The sequence below is a fragment of the Jaculus jaculus genome, chromosome 2 (assembly GCF_020740685.1).
Source record: "Jaculus jaculus isolate mJacJac1 chromosome 2, mJacJac1.mat.Y.cur, whole genome shotgun sequence".
NCBI classification, from domain to species: Eukaryota; Metazoa; Chordata; class Mammalia; order Rodentia; family Dipodidae; genus Jaculus; species Jaculus jaculus.
The window spans coordinates 140,409,011-140,435,276 of NC_059103.1; the positions used below are offsets into that span (position 1 = coordinate 140,409,011).

The 26,266-nt window shown below is 42.7% G+C and overlaps 1 protein-coding gene across 4 annotated transcripts in view; it reads right to left on the reverse strand.

The window, feature by feature from the left end:
• The window catches only part of Ncoa2 (nuclear receptor coactivator 2), a 319,923-nt gene that overhangs the window by 38,252 nt on the left and 255,405 nt on the right, over window positions 1–26,266 (reverse strand). For all 4 annotated transcript variants that reach the window (XM_045142549.1, XM_004653297.2, XM_045142547.1 and 1 more), the window contains 6 exons: window positions 22,700–22,877; window positions 19,289–19,477; window positions 16,343–16,444; window positions 15,368–15,511; window positions 11,541–11,688; window positions 8,043–9,309 (listed from right to left, as the gene is read on the reverse strand). In XM_045142549.1, the coding sequence (XP_044998484.1) occupies window positions 8,043–9,309; window positions 11,541–11,688; window positions 15,368–15,511; window positions 16,343–16,444; window positions 19,289–19,477; window positions 22,700–22,877 (2,028 nt within the window). The remainder of the gene's footprint in view (window positions 1–8,042; window positions 9,310–11,540; window positions 11,689–15,367; window positions 15,512–16,342; window positions 16,445–19,288; window positions 19,478–22,699; window positions 22,878–26,266) is intronic.

The window sequence follows — 26,266 nt, forward strand, 5'->3', positions numbered from 1 at the left end:
CTGGAATTCACTATGTAGTCTCAGGGTGGCCTCGAACTTGCAGTGATCCTCCTACCTCTACCTCCCAAGTGCTGAGACTAAAGGCATGTGCCACCATTCCCGGCTGAGATGAACTAAATTTAATCATGGATCAGGGCAGCTCTGACTTTACAAGTAACACATAGCTATAAATTAGCTATGCAGGGTTTAGCGGAGGTGGGACTATACACAAAATGGGCTGGTTCTATAGAGACTTGTAGCTATGTATACAAATGTTTTAATTCATTCAGGGTAACATCTAAAGACATAATATGAACCTTAGAGATGATACTGCTTTGCCTGAGTTTATTCCTTGTCAGTTTCTAGGATATATGTTTAACATTGATTTATTAGTTTACTAATTTTATTTATTTACTGTTTTTTTTGAGATAGTGTCTCACTCTAGCTCAGGCTGACCTAAAATTCACTATTTAGTCTCAGGGTGGTCTCGAACTCACTGTGATCCTCCTACTTCTGCCTCCCAAGTGCTAGGATCAAAGGCGTGCACCACCAGGCCTGGCTATTTCTGGCTTTTTGAGAAACGGCCTTGCTCTAGCCCAGGCTGACCTAGAATTCACTACGTAGTCTCAGTGTGGCCTACGACTCGTGGCGATCCTCCTACCTCTGCCTCCCAAGTACTGGGATTAAAGGCGTGCGCCACCATGTTTGGCTAATTTTATTTTTTATTTTTGGTTTTGAAGACAATGTTTCTCAAGGAGATAAATTTCAGAGTATCTGTAACATTTAGGCTGGAGTTAACATTTTCTTCTGTATTCATGTAAATCTGAGAAGGAATGCATTGATTACATCAAGTTTCTAATTAAAAATTCTTTTCCTACATTTTTGTTAAGTTTTAATTCTCATCAGAAGTTCCTCTAGACCCCACCCACTTTGTGAAGCACATTTTCTTTGCAAGACAAAAAGATTAATGCCTTCTCTTACAATGTTTTCCAAGATGCTTGAATGTTTTGCTTAGGCATCTATTTGAACACTCGAATTAGCCACATCAATTTGAGCAGTTAAACTATTTCAGGAAGAAAATGAGTCAGAAAGTTTTTATAAAAGTTCTGCAAAATGAAAAATAGATTTGATTTCTTTTTCATTTTTTATGTGTCAAATCGACTTGTTCACTGAAAAAATGTAAAGAACATGTGCATTTTAGTGACATAATAGTCTAATAAAATGCCAAGTTTCTTTATTTTTTAATTTATTTTTACTTTTTTATATTTTATTTTTATTTATTTGACAGAGAAAGAGGAAGAGAGAAAAAAGAGAGAGAGAGAATGGTCGTGCCAGGACCTCCAGCCATTGCCAATGAACTCTAGACATGTGCGCCCCTTGTGCATCTGGCTAACGTGAGTCCTGGGGAATCGAACCAGGGTTTTTTGGCTTTGCAGGCAAATGCCTTAACCGCTAAGCCATCCTTCCAGTCCATTTTTAAATTAATTTTATTTTATTTGTTTCAAGGTAGTAGGGTCTCACTCTAGCCTAGGCTGACCTGGAATTCAATATGTAGTCTCAGGGTGGCCTCGGACTCACGATGATCCTCCTACCTCTGTCTTCTGAGTAATGGGATTAAAGGCGTGTGCCACCACACTCAGCTCTTTATTTTATTTATTTTTTTATTTTTTTTTTAATTTTTATTAACATTTTCCATGATTATAAAATATATCCCATGGTAATTCCCTCCCTCCCCACCCCCACACTTTCCCGTTTGAAATTCCATTCTCAATCATATTACCTCCCCATTACAATCATTGTAATTACATATATACAATATCAACCTATTAAGTATCCTCCTCCCTTCCTTTCTCCACCCTTTATGTCTCCTTTTCAACTTACTGGCCTCTGCTACTAAGTATTTTCATTCTCACACAGAAGCCCAGTCATCTGTAGCTAGGATCCCCATATGAGAGAGAACATGTGGCGCTTGTCAGCTCTTTATTTTTTAAATAGAAGGGGGAGATGGCTTAGTGGTTAAGGTGCTTGCCTGAAAAGCCTAAGGACCGGGGTTCGATTCCCCAGTACCCACATAAGCCAGATGCACAAGGTGGCGCAGCCTCTGGAGTGCCTTTGCAGCAGTTAGAGGTCCAGGTGTGCCCATGCTCTCTCTCTCTCTCTGTGCCTCTTTATGTCTCTCAAGTAAACAAATAAAACAATAAAAATGAAAAGTCAGGGTTGGGGGATATGATTAAAATATTCTAAATAAAAAGTGTAATTTCATCTCATTTATCTTGCACGACATTTTTAAGAAAAAGCAACACATTTGGAGAGAAATTTTCTGGACACTATCAGTTTGAAATGTGCTTTATCTATGTAATGGCATCCAATACTAAGAGACTATTTCCAAATCCCACCCCGCCCCAGCGCCAGCAGACGCCTCAGCAGCATTAGGAGACAGACAGGAGAGTACCCTTTGCCTGAGCCTCCACCGTGCTGCACGGCGTAAATCACCACATGACTGAAGACAGTAAACGTACCGGAATTTTTTCTGTCACTGTTTCTGTTTCCTGTTGGCTAGGAAATGTCGTAGAAAGATATCTTGTTTAATACTCTACCCAGTAAAAAGTGCTATTTTAAGTATACCAGCACCATCCAAGCACTTCCTGTCCTCAGTAAGAGTAGCAAGTTATACATTCACTAGCTAATGGCTTTCTTTCTGAGTCAAAATAATAAGATAGTTTTTTTACGGCAGTTTTGGCTCACTACCTGGTTTTTCTTATGAAATGGCATTGCAATCCCTTGAAATGAAAGAAAAGTCTTCAATAATGGCATGCAGGTGATAGGAGCTCCAACTTATCTGTCCTGTGGAACAGGGGAAGGACAGCAGGAGGTGGAAGAATTATTTTTTTCCCTCATTTGAACTTTGCTCTAAATTTACGTAATGCACACTTCCTGTGGTAGCTTTTCAAGCTGCAATGGTTTTAATGTACAATTGCTCTGAGAAGCAGTATTTGGATGTTTTAGGGAGGCATGGAGGGGAGGGGAGAGTAGGGCTGGATCTCATTAAGAAAAGTAGGCCTGGGCTGGAGAGATGGCTCAGTGGTTAAAGGCTCATGCGTGCACTGCCTCACTGCCTCAGGTCCAATCTCCAAGCACCCATGTTGAGCCAGACACACCAAGTGCCACGTGCCTCTGAAGTTTGCTTGCAGTGGCGAGAGGCCCTGCCTGGCGTGTTCACACTTTCTCTCTCTTTCCCACGGTCTCTTTCTCTCACTCTTAAATAAATAAATAAAATTTGTAAATGGTCTGGGGCTTGTAGAGATGGCTTAACGGTTAAGGCACTTGCCTGCAAAGCCTAAGGACGTAGGTTCGATTCCCCGGGACCCAGAGGCACAAGGTGGCGCATACATCTGGAGTTCCTTTGCAGTGGACAGAGGCCCCGACACATCCATTCTCTTTATCTGCCTGTCATCCTCTCTCCCTCCTTCTCTTTCTCCAATAAATAAATAAGTAAATGAAATGTTTAAAGAAATGGAGAGATGGGTGGCTGAAGAAATGGCTCAGCAGTTAAAGGTGCTTACTTGCAAAGCAAGGGTTCAATTCCCTAGTACCCACATAAATCCAGATGCTCAAAGTGGAGCATATGTCTGGGGTTCATTTGTAGTGGCAGGAGGCCCTAGTTTTCTAATTCTCATTCTCTTTCTTTGCTAATAAAACAAAAACAAAAGTCGGACATGGTGGTGCATGCCTTCAATCCCGGTACTCAGGAGGCAGAGGTAGGATGAGCACCAAGAGTTCAAGGCCACCCTGAGATTACATAGTGAATTCCAGGTCAGCCTGGGCTAAAGCAAGACTGTACATTGAAAAAACAAAAATCAAAAACTCCAAGTGACCCAGGACTTTCAAGAAACTTTTCTTGGGCCTGGATTGTGGCTTACATCTATAAACACAGCACTCATAAGGCTGACTTAGGAGGATCCCAAGATTTCAATGTCAGCCTGGGTTACATAGTGAGTTTCATGTCAGCATAAGCTAGAGTGAGACCCTGCCTCAAAAAAAAGAAAAGAAAGAAAGAAAAGAGAAAAAGGAGGGCTGGAGAGCTGGCGTAGTGATTAAAGTGCTTGCCTGCAAAGCCAAAGGACCCAAATTCAATTCCCCAGGACCCATGTAAACCAGATTCATAAAGTGGTGCATGCATTTGGAGTTTGTTTGTGGTGGTTGGAGGCCCTACAGCATCCATTCTCTCTCTCTCAAATGAATAAATAAAAATAAAAATATTTTTAGAAAGAAAACACTTTCTTGGAGGGTTGGAGATATAGCTTAGAGGTTAAGTGCTTGCCTATGAAGCCTAAGGACCCTGGTTCAAGGCTCGTTTGCAGTGGCTGGAGGCCCTGCTGTGCCCATTCTCTCTCTCTAACCCCCTTTCTCTGTCTCTCTCAAATAAATAAACAAAAATTAAAAAAAAATGTCTTGGAGCTGGAGATAGCTCAACAGCTGATGGTGCCAGTTTGCAAAGCCCACCAGCCTTGATTCAATTCCTAGTACCCACATAAAAACAGATGTACACTTAGTAGCAGAGGCCAGTAAGTTAAAAAGGAGACATAAAGGGAAGAGAAAGGAAGGGAGGAGGGTACTTATAGGTTGATATTGTATATATGTAAGTACAATGATTGTGATGGGGAGGTAATATGATGGAGAATGGAATTGCAAAGGGGAAAGTGTGGGGGGTGGGGAGGGAGGGAATTACCATGGGATTTTTTTTTATAATCATGGAAAATGCTAATAAAACTTTAAAAAATTAAAAAAAAAACCAGATGTACAAAGTGTGTATGTGCCTGCAATTCATTTGTAGTACCAAGAGGTTCTGATGGGCCCAATACTTTCTCTCTAATAAATAGAAACATTTAAAAAATTTTATCTCAAAGACAATTTTTTTTTTTAATCTCAAGCCAGGTGTGGTGGTGCATGCCTTTAAGCCCAGCACTTAGGCAGAGGCAAGAGGATTGCTGTGAGTTCGAGGCCACCCTGAGACTACAGAGTGAATTCCAGGTCAGCCTGGGCTAGAGTGAAATCCTACCTCAAAAAAAACAAAAATAAAATAAAATAAGAAAAAATAAAAATAAAAATAAATCTCAAATGCAAAGACATGTCAAATAGTGGTACTTCTTCTGAGCTTTTAAGTCCCTAGGGTCTCAGGCCCGAGACAGAACACATCTTCTTGTGGAGGGAGGGCCCACAGTGTACCTCGTGAGTCACCATCTTGCCCTCTAGCATGTCCCAACACCTGAGTGACACTATCTGCGCCTGCCATTCTAAACTGCCACAACTTCAGCACAGTCTAATCCAGTAAACCCCCAGAGATTCAAACACTCAGAGTTGTCAATATGGTTTTTACAGCTCGCTGCATGCAAAGCCGTGCTGTTGAGGCCCCAGTCTCCCATCTCAGGAATTCACAGCACTATACAACACAGAACCTTGTGCTAACATCCGGGTTTATGGATTAATCCTTCATGAGGTGCACGTAATTTGGATGTTTCCCCTGTGAACGATTCTGGCTCTGCTCAAGGATGACAGCAGCCATGGGGACATCACAATGAAAGAAATAAAGGAGGCCACGTGCTCAGAACCAGAGGAAGCCGGGATGGTAGGGCAAGGTTGAAGGGCTTGTGGCCACGGTACTCTTCCTTGACCTAACCCCTGTGGATTTAGGAGAACTTCCCAGCGGAGCAAGGGCTGCAGATCTCCTCGTCTGTAGTTAGTGACATAACATTCCCACTTACAGAACAAATTTCAAGGACAAACTATGAGCTCTTTTAAGTAGGGGTCATGGCAGCTTCCTCTTGCTTAATTAACCCCAGTCATGACTCAAGAAAAGGTCTTAAAAGAAAACGTCTTCTAGGTAGGGGGTACACAAGGGGCAGTTGTGTCATTAACCTGCAGCCAGAAAAGAGTTTCTCAGGAAAGGCCTGGTGCCAAACCACTATGGCTACAATAACCCAGTGTTTTTTGTTTGTTTATTTGTTTTCTGCCAGCAGACAGAGAGAGAGAGAGAGAGAGAGAACATGAATGAGAATGAATATGGGTGCTCCAGGGTCTTCTGGCCCTGCAGACAAGCTCTAGACACATGTACTAGTTTGTGTATACAGCTTTACATGGGTACTGGGGAATCAAACCCGGGTCATTAGGCTTTGCAGGTAAGCACCTTAACCTCTGAGCCATCTCTCCAGCTCACTGATTTCTTTGCTTTTGTTAAAACAAATTCTAGATGACATGTGCCACCGTGCATCTGGCTTACACGAGTCCTGGGGAATTGAACCTGGGTCCTTTGGTTTTGTGGGCAAATGCCTTAACTGTTAAGCTGTATTTCCAGTACTGTATCTTCAGTAAAGAAAATCATCAGTGCTTTTTCACTGTGATGTCATTCTGTTGTCTTAAGGGAACTATGGAGAATGACTTAGATTGGAAGAGATTCAAAATTTCAGCTAGGATGAATACATTTCAGAAACTTGTACAACATAGTGGTGATAGTAATAAATTTAAGTTGAAAATCACTGGGAGTAGATTTTAAGCAGTTGTACCACACAAAATGATCAGCATGAAGCAATACATTATGTTAATTAGCTTGATTTAGTCATTCTACAATGTAGCATATTTAAAACATGCTCTGTATACTAAGTACAGATGATTTTTGTTGAATTAAAAATATGGAGAATGATAATTTTGAATACTACCCAAGGTGCCCTAGATTTTATTCAGGGCATTAGCTTTTTTTTTTTTTTTTTTTCTGAGGTAGGGTCTCACTCTGGCTCAGGCTGACCTGGAATTCACTATGTAGTCTCAGGGTGGCCTCAAACTCTCGGCGATCCTCCTACCTCTGCCTCCCGAGTGCTGGGATTAAATGCGTACGCCACCACGCCTGGCTCTGCATTAGCTTTTTTTTAAAAAAATATTTTATTAGGGCCAGGCATGGAGGCACACACCTTTAATCCCAGCACAAGGGAGGCAGAGGGAGGAGGATTGCCTTGAGATCGAGGCCACCCTGAGACTACATAGTGAATTCCAGGTCAGCCTGAGATAGAGTAAAATCCTATGTTGAGCCCCCTACCCCCTCAAAATATATTTATTTGAGAGAGAGAGGAAGAGGCACGCCAGGGCCTCTAGCCACTGCAAACAAACTCTAGACGAATATGCCACCTAGTGTATCTGGCTTATACTGGGGAATCAAACCTGAGTCTTTAGGATTTGCAGACAAGCATCTTAACCGCTAAGCCATTTCTCCAGCCCAGGGCATTAATTTTCTGAGACAAGCACAGTGGAGAATACAACTGATTTATTTTAGTTTTGAATTGATCTCTGATGCTCAGCTATCCTACCACCAAGTCAACCTTTACTTCTCCTTCCACCTAACTATTTCCTCATGGAATCTTTCCCTCTCGTGCACTGTTTAAACCAATGGTCTACAAAATTCTTCTACATCAGTCAAAAATGTTGACTGATAAAGGAGAAAGGCACAGAAAGATTTTCACTGGGTCTAAAACCGGCTAAGCTCTGCTCATGAAAAAAAGAGGGAAATAGATGGCTCATGTCTGGGCTGACAGCGGCCACCACTGAAGACATGGTTACCATCAATATAGGGGTCAGCCAAGTCCACACCTGGCTTGTAGTTCATTCTGCTTATATCTGTTTTTGTATAACCCATGATATAAGACTAGTTTTACCTTTGGCTAGTAGCAACATTAACCACCAAAAAGAAAAAAAAAAAATCTGAAGAGTATTTTGTGCCCATAGGAATTGTCTGTCATCAAGCACTGTCTCACTTGTTTGCTCACAGGGTCCACAGGTGGTCTGTCTTATGGCAGCAGAGCTAAATGGTTGTGAGACACAGGCTAGGTGGCCTGCTGACCTGTGTACTGTGAGTGTCACTCGGCCGGGATGGTGCTTATAACACACACAGCTTCAGTGTAAATTAACTGTTCCAAGATAAGGCACACAAAGACTGACTTGCCACTTGACCCTGGGAGAAAATAAATCCACAGTGGATACAGATGAGTACGCCCGCAGGAAGACACCACAGAACTCACCTGGTCACTGGGCTCAAAGCTCAGCTCCTCCTTCACAGTTTTCATAGCTATTAGTTTTGTGTTACTGGCAGGGTCTGTCTTACTGTCCAGCCGCTCGAGTTTGGGGGTAATTTCCGGTAAACCAATATCTTTCGTATCATCTTTGTCGAGCAAATAACGAAGTAGTGCATTCTCTTTCTTCTTGGGGCTCACTGGCTCCTGCTTGGCAGCAGCGTCCGAGCCGGGAGCCGTGCTGCTGGACTCCTGGCTCAGCTCTTTGCCTGTGGCTTCTGCGGTCAGCTTGGCCAAGTCCACAGGGGAGCTGCTGTCCTGCAAGAGTCTGTGCAAAATTTTATGCTTCTCCTTTAGCGAGGTGCCATGCGTGGAGCCAGGCCCAGGCAAGCTCCCGGTGGAGTCCTTGCTTGTGTCCGACAAAGAGCTGGGCAAGGGGGAAGGCTCCATCTGGTCTGACTTGGTGGTCAGCAGCTGCAGGAGTTTGGTCTGTCCTTTGCTGTCGTGCAGCCGGTTCTGCCCCTCGGCTCGCTCCCCGCCGGCCGCCTGGGGCATGCTGGAATCACTTGTCTCCTTCTGCTCTCCAGGATGGCAGCCGCTCTCCGCTTGTCCAGTTGTACCTTCCGACGGCTCCCCATAAAGTCCAAAACAGTCTTTGGAGTCCAAGCTTCCCATCTTGCTGAGTGGGGGAGGATTCATATTAACTGGGGAGTTTTGCAAATTGCCCATTTTTAGGTCCGGTGAAGCCAACGATGACCCTAATGAGACCCCGTGCCCTTCACTGAGGGCCTGAAGTGCATTGAGGGAACTGTTGGTATAACTATGGCTATTTCCTGTGCTGCTGCAAACTCCCACGGGGGAATGCAAGCTTCCTGCAGGGGAAAACTGACTGGGTGGGATGCGCGGACTGCCAGCCACGCCGGGGCTCATGCGATGCCTTGGTGAAAGCATGGAGGTGGGCTGCCCAGAGTTCATGCCGGGGCTGCTCTGTGAGGGACTGTTCATTTTGAGTGCATAGTTACTACCCTGAGGAGTGGTTGCTTGCATGCCCGATACATGGTTCATGCCCCCAGAACCAAACCTGCCCATGGGCATGCCCATTTGTTCCTTTGGGCCATTTATGGGAAAATTTATATTGCTACTGAGGGTCATGTCCTGACCTGGGTTCCCACTGCACATGGCCTGATGGGCAGGGCTGCTAGCGCTAATTGGATTCAATGGCTTCCCCATCGCTTGTCCAGTCAGATCCGGATTCATTACACATACGTTCTGCTCTCTGTATAAGGAGGAAACAAACAAATATAAGAGACAAGGAAAAAGACTGAGCAAGTTGGTATTAACTTGAAAGACGATGGGGCTTTCTTTACAAAACTACATCTGAAAGACAGACAATGCTTGTGTGAAACCACCTGCAATTGTGGGCAAGACTGAGCCTGCACAGCAGTGGACCAAGAGGGATGTTTTTCAGGCATCCCATTAAGATGTCTCTGTGGTTTTAGGGGGATGGAGGGGGGTGTAGGAAAATGGGTGTGTTTAAAATTTGACAATGTGCATAATGAAACTATAGTTAGTCGACAGAACATTAGAGGGGTTCCAGTGACATAATCTACCTTCTTTGTGAGTAACTGAGAGCTTGTGCAGTCTTAAAAGAAATGACCCGCTGGGCGTGGTGGCGCACGCCTTTAATCCCAGCACTTGGGAGGCAGAGGTAGGAGGATTGCAGTGAGTTCAAGGCCACTCTGAGACTACATAGTGAATTCCAGGTCAGCCTGGGCTAGAGTGAGACCCTACCTCGAAAAACCGAAAAAAAAAAAAAAAAAAAAAAAAACCCACAAAAGAAATGACCCTAGCCACCAGCACTCGGGAGGCAGAGGTAGGATGATCGCCATGAGTTTGAGGCCACCCTGGGCTAGAGTGAGACCCTACCTCGAAAAGAAAAGAAAAAAAAGAAAAAACAAAAACAAAAGAAGAAAAAAGAAATGACCCAAGTAAGTACTGCTGTCTTCAAATCCTTGCTAACCAGGAAATCTATACACATGGAGGCCCTGAAACATACCACCTGGCTCATGGTGGACAGCAACCTTAAGGGGGAAAAGTTATTTGCTGTTTGAGACACTGAGGATTCTAGAGCCAGTCGAGGTACCATGACTGTTGTGAAGTAGATCACGGTGTCTGGCAGATTTCCTTCCACTCACCTTCCCAAGCCCCGCAAGTCAAGCAGAGCGAGACAGAGATCTTACTCCCCCACTACAGGCAACTCTAGTCCATCCCCCTACTGATGACTAAAGGTGGGCTTTGCTGGAGGATGATTTCGCAAGGCCTACAAGCTCTCCTTTCAGCCTCAGCAGTCACCTGTGAGTCACCAAACGCGTTCCCAAATCCAAACCAAACAGGTTTCACAAACTGTCAAACATCAGCTTCAGTTAGGTGGGTGAAACCTGCCATGTCTCTAAATCACTTTAAAGTGTTTCAGTACGAGGTCAGACTTTCTGATGGTTGACAAATAGCACTGTCTGAGTTTTCACTGCTACACTAGAAAGTAAATAATTGAGCATTGTGACAAAAGGGGACTCTAGGTACAAGAACTTTATCTATCTTCTGGTACCCCATAAAGTTCCATTTAGCTTACACATGAATATTTCTACAATTTGAAATTTAATCCTTTTCCTAAATGAGTGCTCTTAAACAGTATGACATTTATTCATTCTTTTTTCTTTTTTTTTGGTTTTCAAAGTAGGGTCTCACTCTAGTCCAGGCTGACCTGGAATTCACTATGGAGTCTCAGGGTGGCCTTGAACTCACAGTGATCCTCCTACCTCTGCTTCCCAAGTGGTGGGATTAAAAGTGTGCACCACCACACCTGGCCATTCTTTTCTTTTTTTAAAAAAAAAATATTTTATTGATTTATTTGAGAGAGAGAGACAGAGAGAGGACAGGCACACCAGGGCCTCTAGCCACTACAAACAAACTTCAGACATATGCGCCACCTGTGCATCTGGCTTATGTGGGTTCTGGGGAATCAAACTTGGGTCCTTGGGCTTTACAGACAAGCACCTTATCCACTAAGCCATCTCTCCAGCCCATGCTTTTCTTTTAGAAACGTTTATCTTCAGTCAATTTAAAGTCTATTGTGAAGAAGAACAAACATGTAAACTATTGTAAGATTATGTATTTAAAAGTTCTAGATATTCAGGACCAGAAGTCATGGCAGTGGCTCCAATACTCCCCACTTTCCTGTGCTGCGTTTTCTTCAATGTAAAGGGAAGTCATGTCAGAGGCAAGGTAGTACTGGTCTTAAAATTTGTTAATGTTGAAGCCAAAATCCAAGGGATAGCCCGGTTTGCCAATAACACAAGCTGGTTTTTAGCTACCAGTTAACCATATATACGGCACCAGAATCAAAAAACCAGAAGTGTCTACCAAACCTGCAAAACTCTGGGAGCTGGATTGCTTTTGCAGTACTTCCTATCCACTCAGAGGGGAAACTGAGGCTTAAAGGAGGCTCACCTGTGAAGCATGTGCAAGGATATCACAAGCTGAGGCTCGTTAGTTGTCTGAGAACGGATGAGCTTGCTCTTTGTCTGCGCAGCCACAAGAGTGCCATCGGACAAAGAAAAACGATAGATTTGACTGAATGCCAATCCTTGCCTCAGAACTGTAGGCAAACAAGAAAACAAAAGACATGTTTAGAAAAAGGAAAAAGAAAAACCAGCAAAGAGGACTGGGGGAGGAATGACAAGACATAATATGAGGAATGAATTTCATTAGGTTTCTTAGTATTTTACTAGCACAGTCAAGAGTTACAGGAAACACATCATAACACTAACATACTGTGAGTTTTGGTATGTATATAATGTATATGTGTGATACATATATGTGTGACATAGCACATGTGTGGAAGCTGGAGGACAACTTTCTTTTTTGAGCCCAGGCTGACCTGGAATTCACTACGTAGTCTCAGGGTGGCCTCAAACTCATGGTGCTCCTCCCTCTGCCTCCCAAGTGCAGGGCTTAAAGGTGTGCGCCACCACGGCCAGCTGGAGCACAATTTCCAAGTGTTGGTCCTTAGTTGGCATTCTGGGATCACTGGCACAGTGCTACAGCCTCTGGCTTTCAGGTGGCTCTTGGGGATTCAGACTCAGGTACTCATGACTGCACGACAAGCACCAGTCACTGAGCTGCCTCCTAAGCCCACATCATAAAAATTTAAAAACATATTTATTTATTTACTTTTCACTCAAATCAACCCAGTAGATGTTTTTCTTATGAAAAAAGAATTTAAAAAAAAAAGAAAAAGAATACCTTCTTGAATCCTCAAAGCATTTTAAAAATATTTTTATTTGAGAGCAAGAAAGAGAGAACGGGCATGCTAAGGCCTTCTGCCACTGTAAACAAAATCCAGACGCATGGGCCACTTTGTGCAACTGTCCCTATGTGCATTCTGGGGAACTGAACCTAGCCCATCAGGCTTTACAAGGTGGTGCCTTTAACCACATTTCTCTAGCCTGCATTCTTTCTTTACTTTTTACTAGTAAGCCACGACAGTTTAAATAGTTTATTAGGTCAAAATAAGCTTCATTGATCTTTAAAGATCACAATTGGCTTTTGATTTCCTTTACACTATAAATATCAAAATGAAATGTATGACATTAAATGTGTTGTCTGAATGCTCATCTTGAAGTGGTGTGTTATTCAGTCCATCAGCTCTTTATTTTTCCTTAATTTTGCTTCTCAGTGTGAAAGAAGTATTATTCCTGTGGTTAGTGAACAGGAAGGGACAAGTTAGCAAGAGGTATCAGAAGAAAAGGCTAACCAAAACTGAAACACAGTGAAAATCTTAGTGATGTGGGGTTGGTTTACTTTTTTTAGCTCAAGGTTAGATACTTCCATTTTCAAGACCAAAAGTATAGCACAAGTCAACTAGATTAATATAATTTATCTCAATCTTGAGTTTATTTTTCACAAACAACTATATTCTATAATTATCTTTGTATAAAAATGATGTTTTAATTCAGAAAAAAAATAGCCATATAATTCAGTTGCCTCTTAAACCATTTTAGGAAGACTACCATGCTTCTACCACATAATCGTCAGTACAAATTTTGTGGGTTGAACATCTAGCCCCAAAGTGACCAAGCACATTCACCATGCCACAAAATTGCCACAAGTGAAAGAAAGAGACAGAGAATGAATTTTTTTCTGAGTAAAATTTCGCCGACAATTTGTCAGATGACTTCCTTCATGGTTTCCATTACAGTCATGTCCTCAGACTCTACTTTCTGCATTAACTGTTGCAGGAAGGGACTCTGAAATGGTAGTGCTGGGAATCAGTTACTGCTTGCATGTGTGTCTTGCTCTGCACAATAAGTATGTGTCTAAAAGGTAACATAAATACAACTTTATCACAGAACTCACATTCTCGGTGGTTTGTAATTTCAGAATTTCCTCTGATGCTGGCTCTGAATATTTTTTATTTCCAGATGGTCGACCTGTACTATCTCTGCTGACTTGTACCTGAACATTTAGGAAGCGACCCCACTCAAATACAACCACTAAGTAGATTTCTCCTCAGCGCAGGCAGAAATTCCCTGCGGCCTACATTTCATAAGAATATGCAATTTCCTTTTAGTGGGTCTCACCTGTGTGGTGCACATGTATAAACTCTCTTGTAGGAAAGCAGAAAACGTGGGAATTAAACACAGGGCATCTGGGATGCAGGGACACTGAGCATGTGTGCCCACAGAAGTTCTCACGTTTCTCTTTATTTGTGTTCTATCAAAATGGTGGGGTAGATGCTGATTACTCTCAAATATAGCCTCTATATTTCTTCTCAGTTTTCTACTGTAAAGAAAAGTATTTCTAAGAAATTAGAATGAGCACAATGAGGAAAAATAAAGAGAATGGAAGGGAATTGGTTCACAATCATTTGTGCATTTTCATTTAGTCATCTAAAAGCATAAAGTTGCAACATACCAAGCCTACTGGTAAAATGCCAAGGTCACAAATGCATAAACTCCAACTCCATTTTCAGTGAGTCATTACCAGGTGCGTTCCGCAGAGGCCGACAGCCGTCCGAGCTAGATGATGAGGCGCTCTTGCTCTAGCCCGAGCCCCTCCTGTGCCGTGCGGCTCGCGCTCATCAGCCGCACACTCACTGACTGCGCACTCTGCCGGGGCGTTTAGCACTTATTCAAGCAGAGAGATTAAGAAGATTCCCATCTTCTTAAAAGAACACAAAAATACACTTGAGCAAAAGTGGCTCTCTGGCAAGCCTTTTTTTGTTTTGTTTTGTTTTTTGAGGCAGTGCTCACTCTGGTCCAGGCTGACCTGGAATTAACTACGTAATCTCAGGGTGATGCTGAACTCTCGGCGATCCTCCTACCTCTGCCTCCCAGGTGCTGGGATTAAAGGTGTGCACCACCATGCCCGGCTTTCTGGCAAGACTTTTGAAAGTGACTTGGCAGAGTGAGCACCAGGGCAGGCCAGGTCAGGAACTCTCAGCTGAGTGCTGGGGAGGTGGTTACTTCCCCTGCCTGGGCTTCCACCAGGCTGACAGTAGGAGTCAGGATGCCCACCTCCCTGGCTTAATGAGATGATGCGAAGAAGGGACAAGGTACTCGGTAAGGTCTGCAGAATTACTGAAAGATGACTTTGAACTCTTGGGTTTAGTTGTACTTATCCTATTAAGACTGTGATCTGAGAGAGGTCATGTGATCTCTTTAGGCTTCTGGGAACATCTGGTGTCTTTGTTGGCCACTACCTTGGAGAAAGGCATGGCTTCCATTATTCTCTCTACCAGGGATTTACTTCTTTTTGCAGATGCCAATACTATTACCAGATTTCACTTATGAATTAGATATTGTTTCTTTTTATATTTTATTTATTTTTAAATATTTATTCTTCAATAGAGAGAGAGAGAGAGAGAGAGGGAAAGTAGACATGCCAGGGCCTCTGGCCACTGCAAACGAATTCCAGATGCATGTATCACCTTGTGCATCTGTCTTATATGGGATCTGGGGAGTCAAACCTGGGTCCTTAGGCTTCATAGGCAAGTACCTTAACTGCTAAGCCATCTCTCCAGCCCTGGATATTGTTTCTTTAGATTACAAGGTACCTTGCTGCTGTGTCAAGAAGCCTTAAGGCCATAGAAAAAATCACCTCTTGTCCATCTATGTGACATTATCCCCTCCTGCTGCATTTCCCCCTGATGGTAACAAGTGGACTGCAGGAGCTCCATCTCCGAGGCAAGCTTCAGGAACCATGGCCTGGTGGTACTTCCCCACAGGAAGCAACTAAGTCAAATCCCACCAAGGGGGTACCACCAGGAGGCTTACCTTCATGATGATGCCTCTTAGCATAGGACACAGACTCCCCCTCGTGCTGTGCATGGAACTTCTGAATGCACCTCCTCACCAGGTCCTCCCAGCCTGGCTTCATGGCGGCTCTCATGGTGCTCGTGTCCAGAGATGTAATCTTGCCTATGAGGTAACAGCAGGCATTACATCTACACCCTTGCCTATCTTTATGGAATGCATTAGACCTTGTGTACACCAAAATCCATAGTCGCTGAAATTTCTCATGTAAAATTTGTATGTTACCTATATACATTTCCCCAAATACCTTTTTACTTTATGAATTTTATTTTTGGTTTTAAGATAGGATTTCACTATAAAGGCCGGGCTGGCCTAGGGCTTACTATGTAGCCCATTCTGGCCTCAAAATCATGATTGATCTGTCTTGTCTCTGCCTTCCAAGTGTTGGGATTAGTTACAGATATGCCCAGCTTGGTCCTTCCATATACTTTAAATTATCTCTAGATTACTTTTTTTTTTTTTTTTTTGTGAACTCAGGCCGACCTGGAATTCACTATGTAATTTCAGGGTGGCCTCGAACTCATGGCGATGAGTGCTGGGATTAAAGGCGTGTGCCACCATGCCCGGCTTTGATTACTTTTTAATATAATACAAATGCCATGCAGACAGTTGCTATACAGGGTCCTATAGTGAATAATGATACCAGACTCAATCTTTTTTCTTTTCTTGTCTTTTTCTGATCCATGGTTGGTAGACTCCATAGAGGCGGAATAGAGATATGGAGTGAGAATAGGGGCCAGTGCTTGAGCTGAAGGCCAGTGCCCATCTCTGGCTTGCTGCTTCTCAGTACTTTCACCCCAGCAGCCACCAGCACCACAGCCTCTGTCTGATTTTCATACAGGTAACAGTTTTGTCCTCCCCAGGGATCCTGTATATTCACAGATATGTAGGCATTCTAAAGTGACTCCTTTGGTGGTTTTTGAAAAGAAAACTTACCTTGCAGGTCTTGGCGAGTGGTAAAACTTTCTGATGAGGGAAGAACTGGTCTTTCCTTCATGGGGACTCTTCTTGCCACACAAATCAAGCAGGACTGCAAATCTTAAGTCAGACACATCTGTTTACCATATCATGTTTTGTAAAGAGATCAAATAAACTAAAATCTTTATGACAACACAGCCTGAGATCAACAAGGAGGATGGAGAAAACTATTCCTTGGCTTCTCACTGGATTTATTTTCCCTTTCACTACAGTGGGAGGCAGGGCCAGGGATGAGCTGGGAGCACAGGATAAATTGCACAGCATGAGTGGCGAGTGTCCATCCATGAAACCTGTTAGTGACCAGAAGCCACCTCCCAGCAGGGAAAGAACTGAGTCCTTGTTTACTCCATGGCTGAGCAGAAATTAATTCAAAGTTTAAAAACTGGTGAAAACTAAACTGTTTTGTTAAGGGTTTGCATCTTGAAATCTACATATACCGCCTAACAAACTCAGTAGACAATCCTGCAATGGCGATATGAAATTTAAAAGAGACTGTAAACTGAGTCTGGACAGAGAGTCAAGGAACCAGTTCCATGGCACGTGCAAATGCCGTGGGTACCACAATCACTGCACCGTACCTCAACATCTTGGTGAATTCCTCACACAGCCATACCAAACATCTATTCTGTTTGTTTTCTTTTTTTCTTTTTTTTCCGAGGTAGGGTTTCACTCTAGTCCAGGATGACCTGGAATTTACTATGTAGTCTTAGAGTGGCCTCGAACTCATGGAGATCCTTCTACCTCTGCCTCCAAGTGTTGGGGTTAAAGGCGTGTGCCACCATGCCAGGCTCCACACATCTATTCTTCACCACACTTCAACTGTTTTGCACATAGGCGTCCACTTGTTGGGGGTGGGGGTGGGGACAGGGAAATGTGTTATGTATCTGTACCATGCACAGCACATCGCATTGCCCTTTCAGGTTAGAGGATAAGGAAAGACTGCTATAAAAATATAGGCTCTTCATATCATCTTATGTCACTGATTTATGACTGGTTACCTAAGCTTGGGAAATTTTTCTTGAAAGATATCCAGTAATAGCTGCTATCTTAACTTGTAACGGTCATTGGGGCTAGGGGCGTGGCTCACTGGCAGAACACTTTCCTGCATAAATTCATAGTACTGTAGTTTAAGAATGAAAAAAAGCGGGGGGGGGGGGGAGAGAAGGAAGGAGGAGAGAAAAAGTGAATCCCTACCTTTATGCTACACTGCGAATAGACAGGGTCTGGCTATGCAGCTGTGCCCGGCCTAGGGTCCCTGTGTAGAGCAGGCTGGCTAAGCTTGCTGTCCCTTTACACCACTTTAGAATAGGGTTATCATGATAAGCCTGCAGCACTTACTCTTGTTGCATACACAGAATAAAAGTGACTGACATTCGTTCCCAGGCAAAAGGATAACTTTCAAATACTATGTATCAAGTATATAATAGCTTTCCATCATCAGTATAATTTTTAAGCTTAAAAGATTTTATTATAGGAATTATAGGTAGATAAAAGAAGGAGGGAATGCAAAGGTCTTGCCTAAGAGGAGGGAAGAGGGGGTTTAAAGAAATAGAAAAGCACATCCGGCAGAATTTAACTTTAAAAATATTTATACACGTTAGTTAAGAAGTACTACACTAGCATTCAATGACAACCATAGTTCACCTATATTCACTTAACCTGCCCTCCCCTACAGTTTTCTGTGGTGCTGAGAACTGAATACCATGTTAGGTGAGCACTCTACCACTGAGCTGGCCCTAGGCCTTACTAATTTTGGTACTGACGTTGGTGATTTCACTTGATAATCCACTGATACTCAGAGAACTGAAGGAACGTGATCAGAGTCACAGAGCTGGGTAAGTGGCTGAGTCGGGAGCAGGCCCCACCTGACTCCTGGCCCTGAATGTTTCCTTCCACTCCTGCAGCACACATCCTCTGACAGTCTTGGACTCAGCTGTGTGGACTGGCTTGTTGGAGGATGCAGAGTGGGGATAGGATGCGAGCATTTTTTTTCTGGGGAAAAAAGTTCTATATGGTCCAAATATTCCTCTACCCTCTTGGCCATTACACCACATCGAGGGTACGCTGTCAACGGCAAAGCTAACTGGACCCACAAACCCCTGGAAAGCCTATGAAAAATGTTTGAACCTGTGTGTGCTCCTCTAGGGCCATGGGACAGAGTTTGCATTAGATGTTTGAAGAAATCCAACGTCCCTGAACTCCCCCCCCCCCAAATGTAGCCACTGTCAGAAAGGCGCTGGCATAGCAGTTACCACAGGGCTAATTAAGTAAAAATTCAATAGAAAACAAAACACAGCATGCTGGCTGTGCTACCGATGCTTCATGGGCTCAACAGCTACACGTGAGTCTGGCTGCAGTCAGTGAAGATATGCTACTTTCATCATTGCAGAACGCTCCATTTCACAGACTTAAAAATGGAATTTATCCAGCTCGTGATATAGTTCAGTGGGAGAATGCTTGCTTAGCACTGCAAGGCTCTAGGTTCAATTCCCAATACTGAAAAATAAAATTGAATTCATCACAAAAATAGGAAAAATGGGAAGAATCAAGAAACTGCGTCTGGGATAGAGAGATGGTTTAGTGGTTAAGGTGCTTGCCTGCAAAGCCTAGGAACACATGTTTGAATCTCCAGGTCCCATGCCGCCGGACGCACAGTGACACAAGTGTGCAATGCTGTACATATGCACAAGGGTGTGCATTTCTGGCATTCATTCAGAGCGGCTGAAAGGCCCTGGTGTGTCTATTTTCTCTCTCTCAATAATAATAATAATTTGAAAAGAAGAAAACTGCTTCAGTGTGTGTGTGTGTGTGTCCATTAGTTTTAGCTGATCGAGGCCAAGTTAAGCAGAGCAGGAACAAGTTACACAGACGACGTGTAAGATCTGCATGCGGGTCTCATCCTACCTTCTCCTTCTTCCTTGATGGACTTTGGTTGTGAGACAGCGAAGCACTGCATAGTTTCATACTTCTGGTGTGCTTCCTGGCTCTCGTGACCTTCCTCTTCGGCATCAGGTAAAGGCTTCACCAGCATCCGACAGTTGAAGGTATGGCTGTTCCGCCTGGGAGGCTCACCGGACCAAGATCCCCCATTCACTGTGAGGCAGAAGAGATCCAGAGCTACAAAGATGCTACCACCAGGTTCAGGGCCACTGACTTATCAAGACGGTGTAGCAAAGTGTGGTCATTTGACCTGTACATAGCCCCTGATGTTTTTACCCAAAACATCTTCCTCAGTAGAGCCTGCACTAGGTCGCTCCCTTCAAGTTCTTGTCTTGCTTACTTATATACTAGAATACTACAGATTCTATATTTGGGTTTTCCTCCTATCTTTGCTTTTTTTTTTTTTTTTTTTGGAAATTTAGTTCAATCTACTTGCATTGCAGTTTTAGATAGGCTACCACTTCTCACAATTCTAAGTGGCATGATGACCAGCATCAGTTTTGCAGAAGATCTGGTCCTGATGTACTTAGGAACATGAAAGCCCATTTCAGCATATAAACCCAAACCACTGACTTATGCCCCTCATCCATCTGGCACCATCATTTCCCTGTAGTAGCTGCTTGGGCACACAAGGACACCTGCTCTTTTTACTAAGCTCCTGCATGCCAAGGCTGGGTCCTCTGTAATAGGTACCTCAAGTTCTCAGGCCATCTCTCACAGAGCTTGCTGAACTTTTCAAAGAAGCCTTAGTGTGCATTCCCTAACTTGGCTGCTCCTGAATTACTTGATTATAGCTTCTCTCAAGTTGTTTCATGTAGACTTTCTCAATAAGGCTGAAAATCCTTAAAGTCACAGTACGAATGCAATCTTCCTATACCTTCTGTTCTAACATCAAAACTAATAAGATACAGTTATTGAGTTACTGAGCTAAAACAAGAAAAGGAATCTGTATTTTTTAAATTAGGAGAGAGAGAGAGAGAGAGAGAGAGAGGGGGGGGGGGGGGAGGGAGGGAGGGAAGGAGGGAGAGGACACATGCCAGGGCCTATTGCCACTGAAATGAACTCCAGACACATGGGTCACTTTGTGCATCTGGCTTTCTGTGGATACTAGCGAACTCAAACCCAGGTTGTCAGACTCAGCAAGCAAGTACTTTTAACTATGGAACCATCTCTCTAGCCCAAGCTGTGTTTGTGCATAAAACAATGAAAAACAAAAGCTAAAGAATGACTGAGTTGAGTAACTGAAGGGAGTTTATGGTCTAGTAATGAAGATGGCACTCAGACATGTCCACTTCCCACAAGAAGTCGGAAGTGAGCCTAACTTTTATGTTCATTTCTTCATTATTTCCTGCAATTTATGTAAAAACATTAGGACAATGGAAAGCGAGATCAAAAAAAGGTATGAGTGATAAGAAAAGCAAATACACCCACTAAAGTCACTACTCAAGAGAAAAGTGGGTATTACAGTCGACTTAAAGCTAAACCCCTGGCCACCAGGATACCGAGGAAAGCAAAAGGAAGGAAGCCTTAGACAGAAAAAGGCAAATTCCAAGTTTACTTTGAGAGACTATTCCATAATTATAGCTGGCTTTGTGTGTTGCTGCAGACATTTGGAAACCTTTCACTTTAGCACTTGTAAAAGTGATTTACATAATAGAGACCACACAGAGCTATCAAGAAGAGGAAAAAAAGAGTTCTTGTTAATTCAGATTAATAAGTAAGTTGCAAGTAGAAATGGTACAATATCAAGTAAAGAGCTCTTTAGACAAGTGAATTAGTGAGTGTAGGTCCTTAGAGGAAGTCATGAAATTACTGAAGAGATTTGAAAATATTAGTTGCTTAAACTATGCAATCTGTTCTCTTATTCATCTACTAAGGAATATAATAAAGGAAACCCACACAAGAATTCACATGTTTTGTCTGACTGTTGTAGTTGCTGTGAACAAAAGGTTATCCCATCCAAGGCAAAGCTGGCTACCATGGGCTTTGAAAAGGATCTTTCCCTGTTTACTGTGCCAATAACAAGAGCAGCCAATAGAAACAGCTTTAAGAAAAAGACCAGGAATAGTTGCCAATTCAGGACTGACCTTATTCTGCATTAAAATATGCACTTTTTCTTCTTATTTTTTTTTTAATCTGTGAAGATGTTCTTAGCAGTTTAAGTGAGAATATTAAAAAAAAAAAAAAAAAAAGCAGCACTGGGTAAGTGGGAATAGCAGTATTCCAAGGTAGCAATTGAGGTGGGTCATGGTGTGAACCACCCACTGAAGAGGATGGCCTGTAACCATCACTCACGTTTCTTGGCAGCATCTCCTAGACAAGTTGAAGAAGTCAGGAAGCTCTGACAGGGCGAGGGATGGGGGCTGAGGCCACATGGGTGACAATGCCTACAGACCTATTCGGGAGACTGAAATGAAAGCGCCAATGGGGGCTAAAGCCCACAAGCATTCTGCGCCATGGGTCCCTTAGCATTTTATCATTAGAATGCCCTATATGCACATCTTCTTTTTTCCACACACAGGAGCTATTTTTAAGGTGGTCAGAAAGAAGATGGTCTATCAGAGTTGTCTGCCATTAGATAACTTTACCCATTACCACATTAAAAAATATTCAGGGGGCTGGAGAGATGGCTTAGTGGTTAAGGTGCTTTAAAGGACCCATGCAGTTGGAATTTGTTTGCAGTGGCTGGAGGACCTGGCGAACCATTCTCTCTTTCTCTCTCTCCCTCTGTCTCTAATAACTAATAATAATAAACATTAAAAAATGTTCAACACAAACTTGGGGAAATAGTTTTCATCTGAATACACACACACACACTTGGTTTTTCAAGGTAAAGGCTCACTCAGGGTGGCCTCAAACTCCTGGCGATCCTCCTACCTCTGCCTCCTGGCTGCTGGGATTAAAGGTATGCACCACCATGCCTCATTTCATCTGAGCAATTTTCACATACTTTAAATTTCAGCTTAAAATGATCATTCATGGAGCTGGAGGAATGGCTCAGCAGTAGTCAAGGTGCTTGCCTGCCAAGCTTAATGATCTGAGTTTAATTCCCTAGTACCCACGTAAGCCAGATGCAAAGAGGGATGTGTGCATATGGAGTTTGTTTGCAATGGCTGGAGGCCCTGACATGCCCACACACTCTCTGCTTGAACATAAATAAATAAATAAATAAATAAATAAATAAATAAATAAATAACACACACACACACACACACACAACCATTCATTCAAGATCAGATGTGAAGACATTCTTCCCATGACTTCTAAATCCTGAAGTGTCCAGAAAACCTCCCATTCACCCTGTTACTTGCTCCAACCAAGACAAGTGTGAAGGAGTTGGGGAACAAGGGCCCTGAAGACAGTCATTTCATTTACCTATAGACTTTGGCAGCAGGTTTTTGACAAATTCAGTGTGGTCCCCAACATGCAGGATGCTGTATACACTTTTGTTCATCAGCTCTTCTTGGTTATACCTCAGATATTGTGTTACATTCTCTGAAACAAACACCACATTGCCTTCCAGGTTCACCACAAAGAAGAACCCATCAAGGGCCTAGGGGAAAAGAGAAAATGTGTTAGAAAGGATGCAACAGGAAGTAACATACAATTGATAGAAAGGCTATAAGCCCTTCATGTGAAATGATCCACACCCCTCTCCTAGTTTTTAGAAATAATGAATGTGTTTTCACTTGGGGGAAATATTATTCTATCTTAGTGGAAGAGAGCCTAGGTTAGGGTTCCTTATCACAAATGATAAGCATTCACTCTGTTAATTTATCAGGAGATAATTATTGTCAAATAAACTTGCATAGGATTTATGTGCATTTTCAAAATGAGATTTAAGGTCATTTGGTTCCACACTTGCACAGTGGGATGAAGGGGTCCGTGATATATATTTTTCTTAGTTTAAAAATAACTATCAAGGGAAACCTCTAAATCTTACTACTTTGAAAGCTGTCAGAGTTTAAGTGAGCTTGCTGATGATCTCACATCTTCAAAGTGACGTCGTCCTTTATGTGTGTGGTGAAGGGTCTGGGCTGGGCCTCTGACACGCACTGGGGACTTTGGTATGGTCTGTATGTGTTCTGTGGATTAAGAAGTGGGTTCCTGAATTACCTAAATATCAATAGCATATCTGTGTTACCTCAGTGTAGATTATAGAAAGAGATGAAGAATATAACAACATGTTAGAAAGCAAAGAGAGTAAAAGTAGCTGTTGTGAATGCTTATTGTGTTAGGCACACTGTGCCACTCTGATATCCACAACTCTATTCTGTTCCTCCCAGTATACAGAAGAGCGAACCAGGGTCTCAGGAGGTAGGTAAGTGGCTGCCCTATCAGCAGGGTCCTTTCCCAGTACCCACCCTGAGAGCCTCTGCATGGCAATGAAAAAAGTCTCAGTGTTCAGCCAGCCTCTCCCCTCCCCATTTTGTTTTTCTTGGTATATCATATGTGTGGCATGGGTGTGTGTGCGTATGTGTGTGTGTGTTGTGCATGTATGCGTACATATGCATGAGCCCTGTGTACATACATAGAGACAGGAGGAAGTGTGTTTGTGCTTTTTATGTGGATGGCAGGGATGGAACTCAGGGTTTCATGCTTATACAGCAGCCTTCTTAACACTGAGACATCTCCCCAGCCCACTTCACCTTATTCTCCTCCTTCTCCCCCTTCTGGTCCTTGCTTATCAGAGCTCTGTTTCATACATCTCATACATCGGTTGAATGACCAGGACTAGAACGGTCTGAGACTGACCAGGGCCACCTGGTGTAATCATTTTATGCCACTTAGTTCTTCTTCAAGATACATGTCTTCTATCTTCATGATACTTGTCTATTATATTTAAAATAAATGTAACATGTACAGACCCACATAATGGTGGCTATGGAGGGGTCTAAAGTGTTTATTATTTAACAGGCTTCCATTTTGCCAGCTCCAGCTATCTTTGAATCTATTCCATCTGTAATTCTACTTTTATCACAAAGCCAAGTGCCCTCTCAATCTTAATTCACCATAAGGTACTAGTAAGAAGCTATTAAAAACAAAAACATAGGCATGGTGATGCATGCCTTTAATCCCAGCATTCGGGAGGTAGAGGTAGGAGGATCGCCGAGTTTGAGGCCACCCTGAGAATACAGGGTGAATTCCAGGTCAGCCTGGACCAGACTGAAGACCCTACCTCAAAAAAAAATAAAATAAAATAACCAAAAAACAAAACAAAACAAAACAAATAAACAAACAAAAACCAGGAAGCTGGGTGTGATGGAAAGATATGGTAGGAGAACTGCCAGGAATTCAAGGCTAGGCTGGACTATAATGGCAAGACCTTGTCTCCCCACCCTAACCAATAATAATAATAACACCCAAACTCATAACCCAATTTTACATTTTTCTTAGCTATGCCATTTGATTTTCTCAGTGTTGTCAACCATATGTAGAGCAACGTGAGAGGACACATGTGTAAATGGCCTTGCATGTACACATTCTTGTCACTAGCTATGTACGTAGTGTCCCTTTTCAACTCAACGCTTCTGCGGCACATTCACCAAAATTCACATCACCATACTGCTTCTCATTTGCTTTTTGAAAGTGCACGTTGCTTCTTACTGCTGTGTACCATGGTACAAAGGCTGATTTGTGGCCTAATAAAACTGAAAGATGAAAGTGGTTTATCCCATAAAACTGTTTGTGTTTTTAAAGCTCACTATGATATGCTCTGATGGGAGAAAAAAAAAAAACTTGACATTTGGTGCTGTTGCCTAGCAACCACTATGCTATGATGTAAGCATGAGTGTGCATCTATGGTTCAGGAAAAGCTCTACAAGAACATGGTTTCCCTGTTTAAATGATTACATGCAAATGGGTGGAGAGAGGCTTAAATTTAAACCCACCGTCACCAGATTCATGAACAACTGTAATATGTTGAACACTACAATTCTACACACAAATTGCTTAGTGTCCTCATTCACAGATTATGCTGAAATAGCAGATATCTTTGTTTGATTTTATAAGATCAGAGCCAATGACATCTAGTGACCCAGTTTCCACAATTAATGAGCTTGCTTAAAGGGCTTGAGTCACAGACTTGTGGTTACCCAACATTTCTTTTTAGTAGCTCAAAAATCTTCCTAGGAGTTTCCATGTCACTTTCCCTGTGGACATAATGAATCAACACAGCTATATGGAAATTTCCTGATTGTAGCAATTTAGATTACTGTAATTTTCAAATCAATTTTCTGTTTGTGATCCAAAAGTTTTTCCAAAGAGAGTTGTGTGCTTTCATGTAATTCTAAGCAGTCCACCGCGTTACAGTTTCATTATTTGCTTCGAAGAACCAAGGGGGAGGCACTGCTTGCTGGCTTTCTCCTGCTTGAGGAGGATGGGAAACCAGGTCAGGTGATTTTTGTTGTTTTTTCTCTCCTAGAAATCATGGCAGAATGTTTGTAAAGCCAGTTATTCAAAGGAAAATAAAAAAAGGAGGGGGGAGGGCACTTGAAGCCTATTGGCTAGCAGGCCCAGCCTCAGGGAATGAATTTTGTTAGTTCTGAATGCGAAGACATAATCTTTCTTGTTTTTCTCCCCACATCCCATCCCCAATATACAGTCATCGTTAGATCTTCTTTAAAAAAAAAAATCTTATGCACTAATTTTAAAAAGGGACATTAATAATGTCAAGAGAGCATGGGTTAACCTTGTTTTAAAAATTCCAGTTTCTTACACATGCATGGTTATGGCCGCACGTGAACTGACTCTACAATAACAATGCAGAAGCTCTGGCCGCAGTGTTTCCAAGATCAGCCAGTCGGCAGTGGAGTAAATCATGCGGAGAGCTGACATAATTTATGTCTTGGGTGCCTTTGTTTCTTATTCACTGACATTTTTTCTTCTCTTCTTACCAAGGCCTACATCTTGTATTTTAATACTGAAATAGGTACAGCAAAG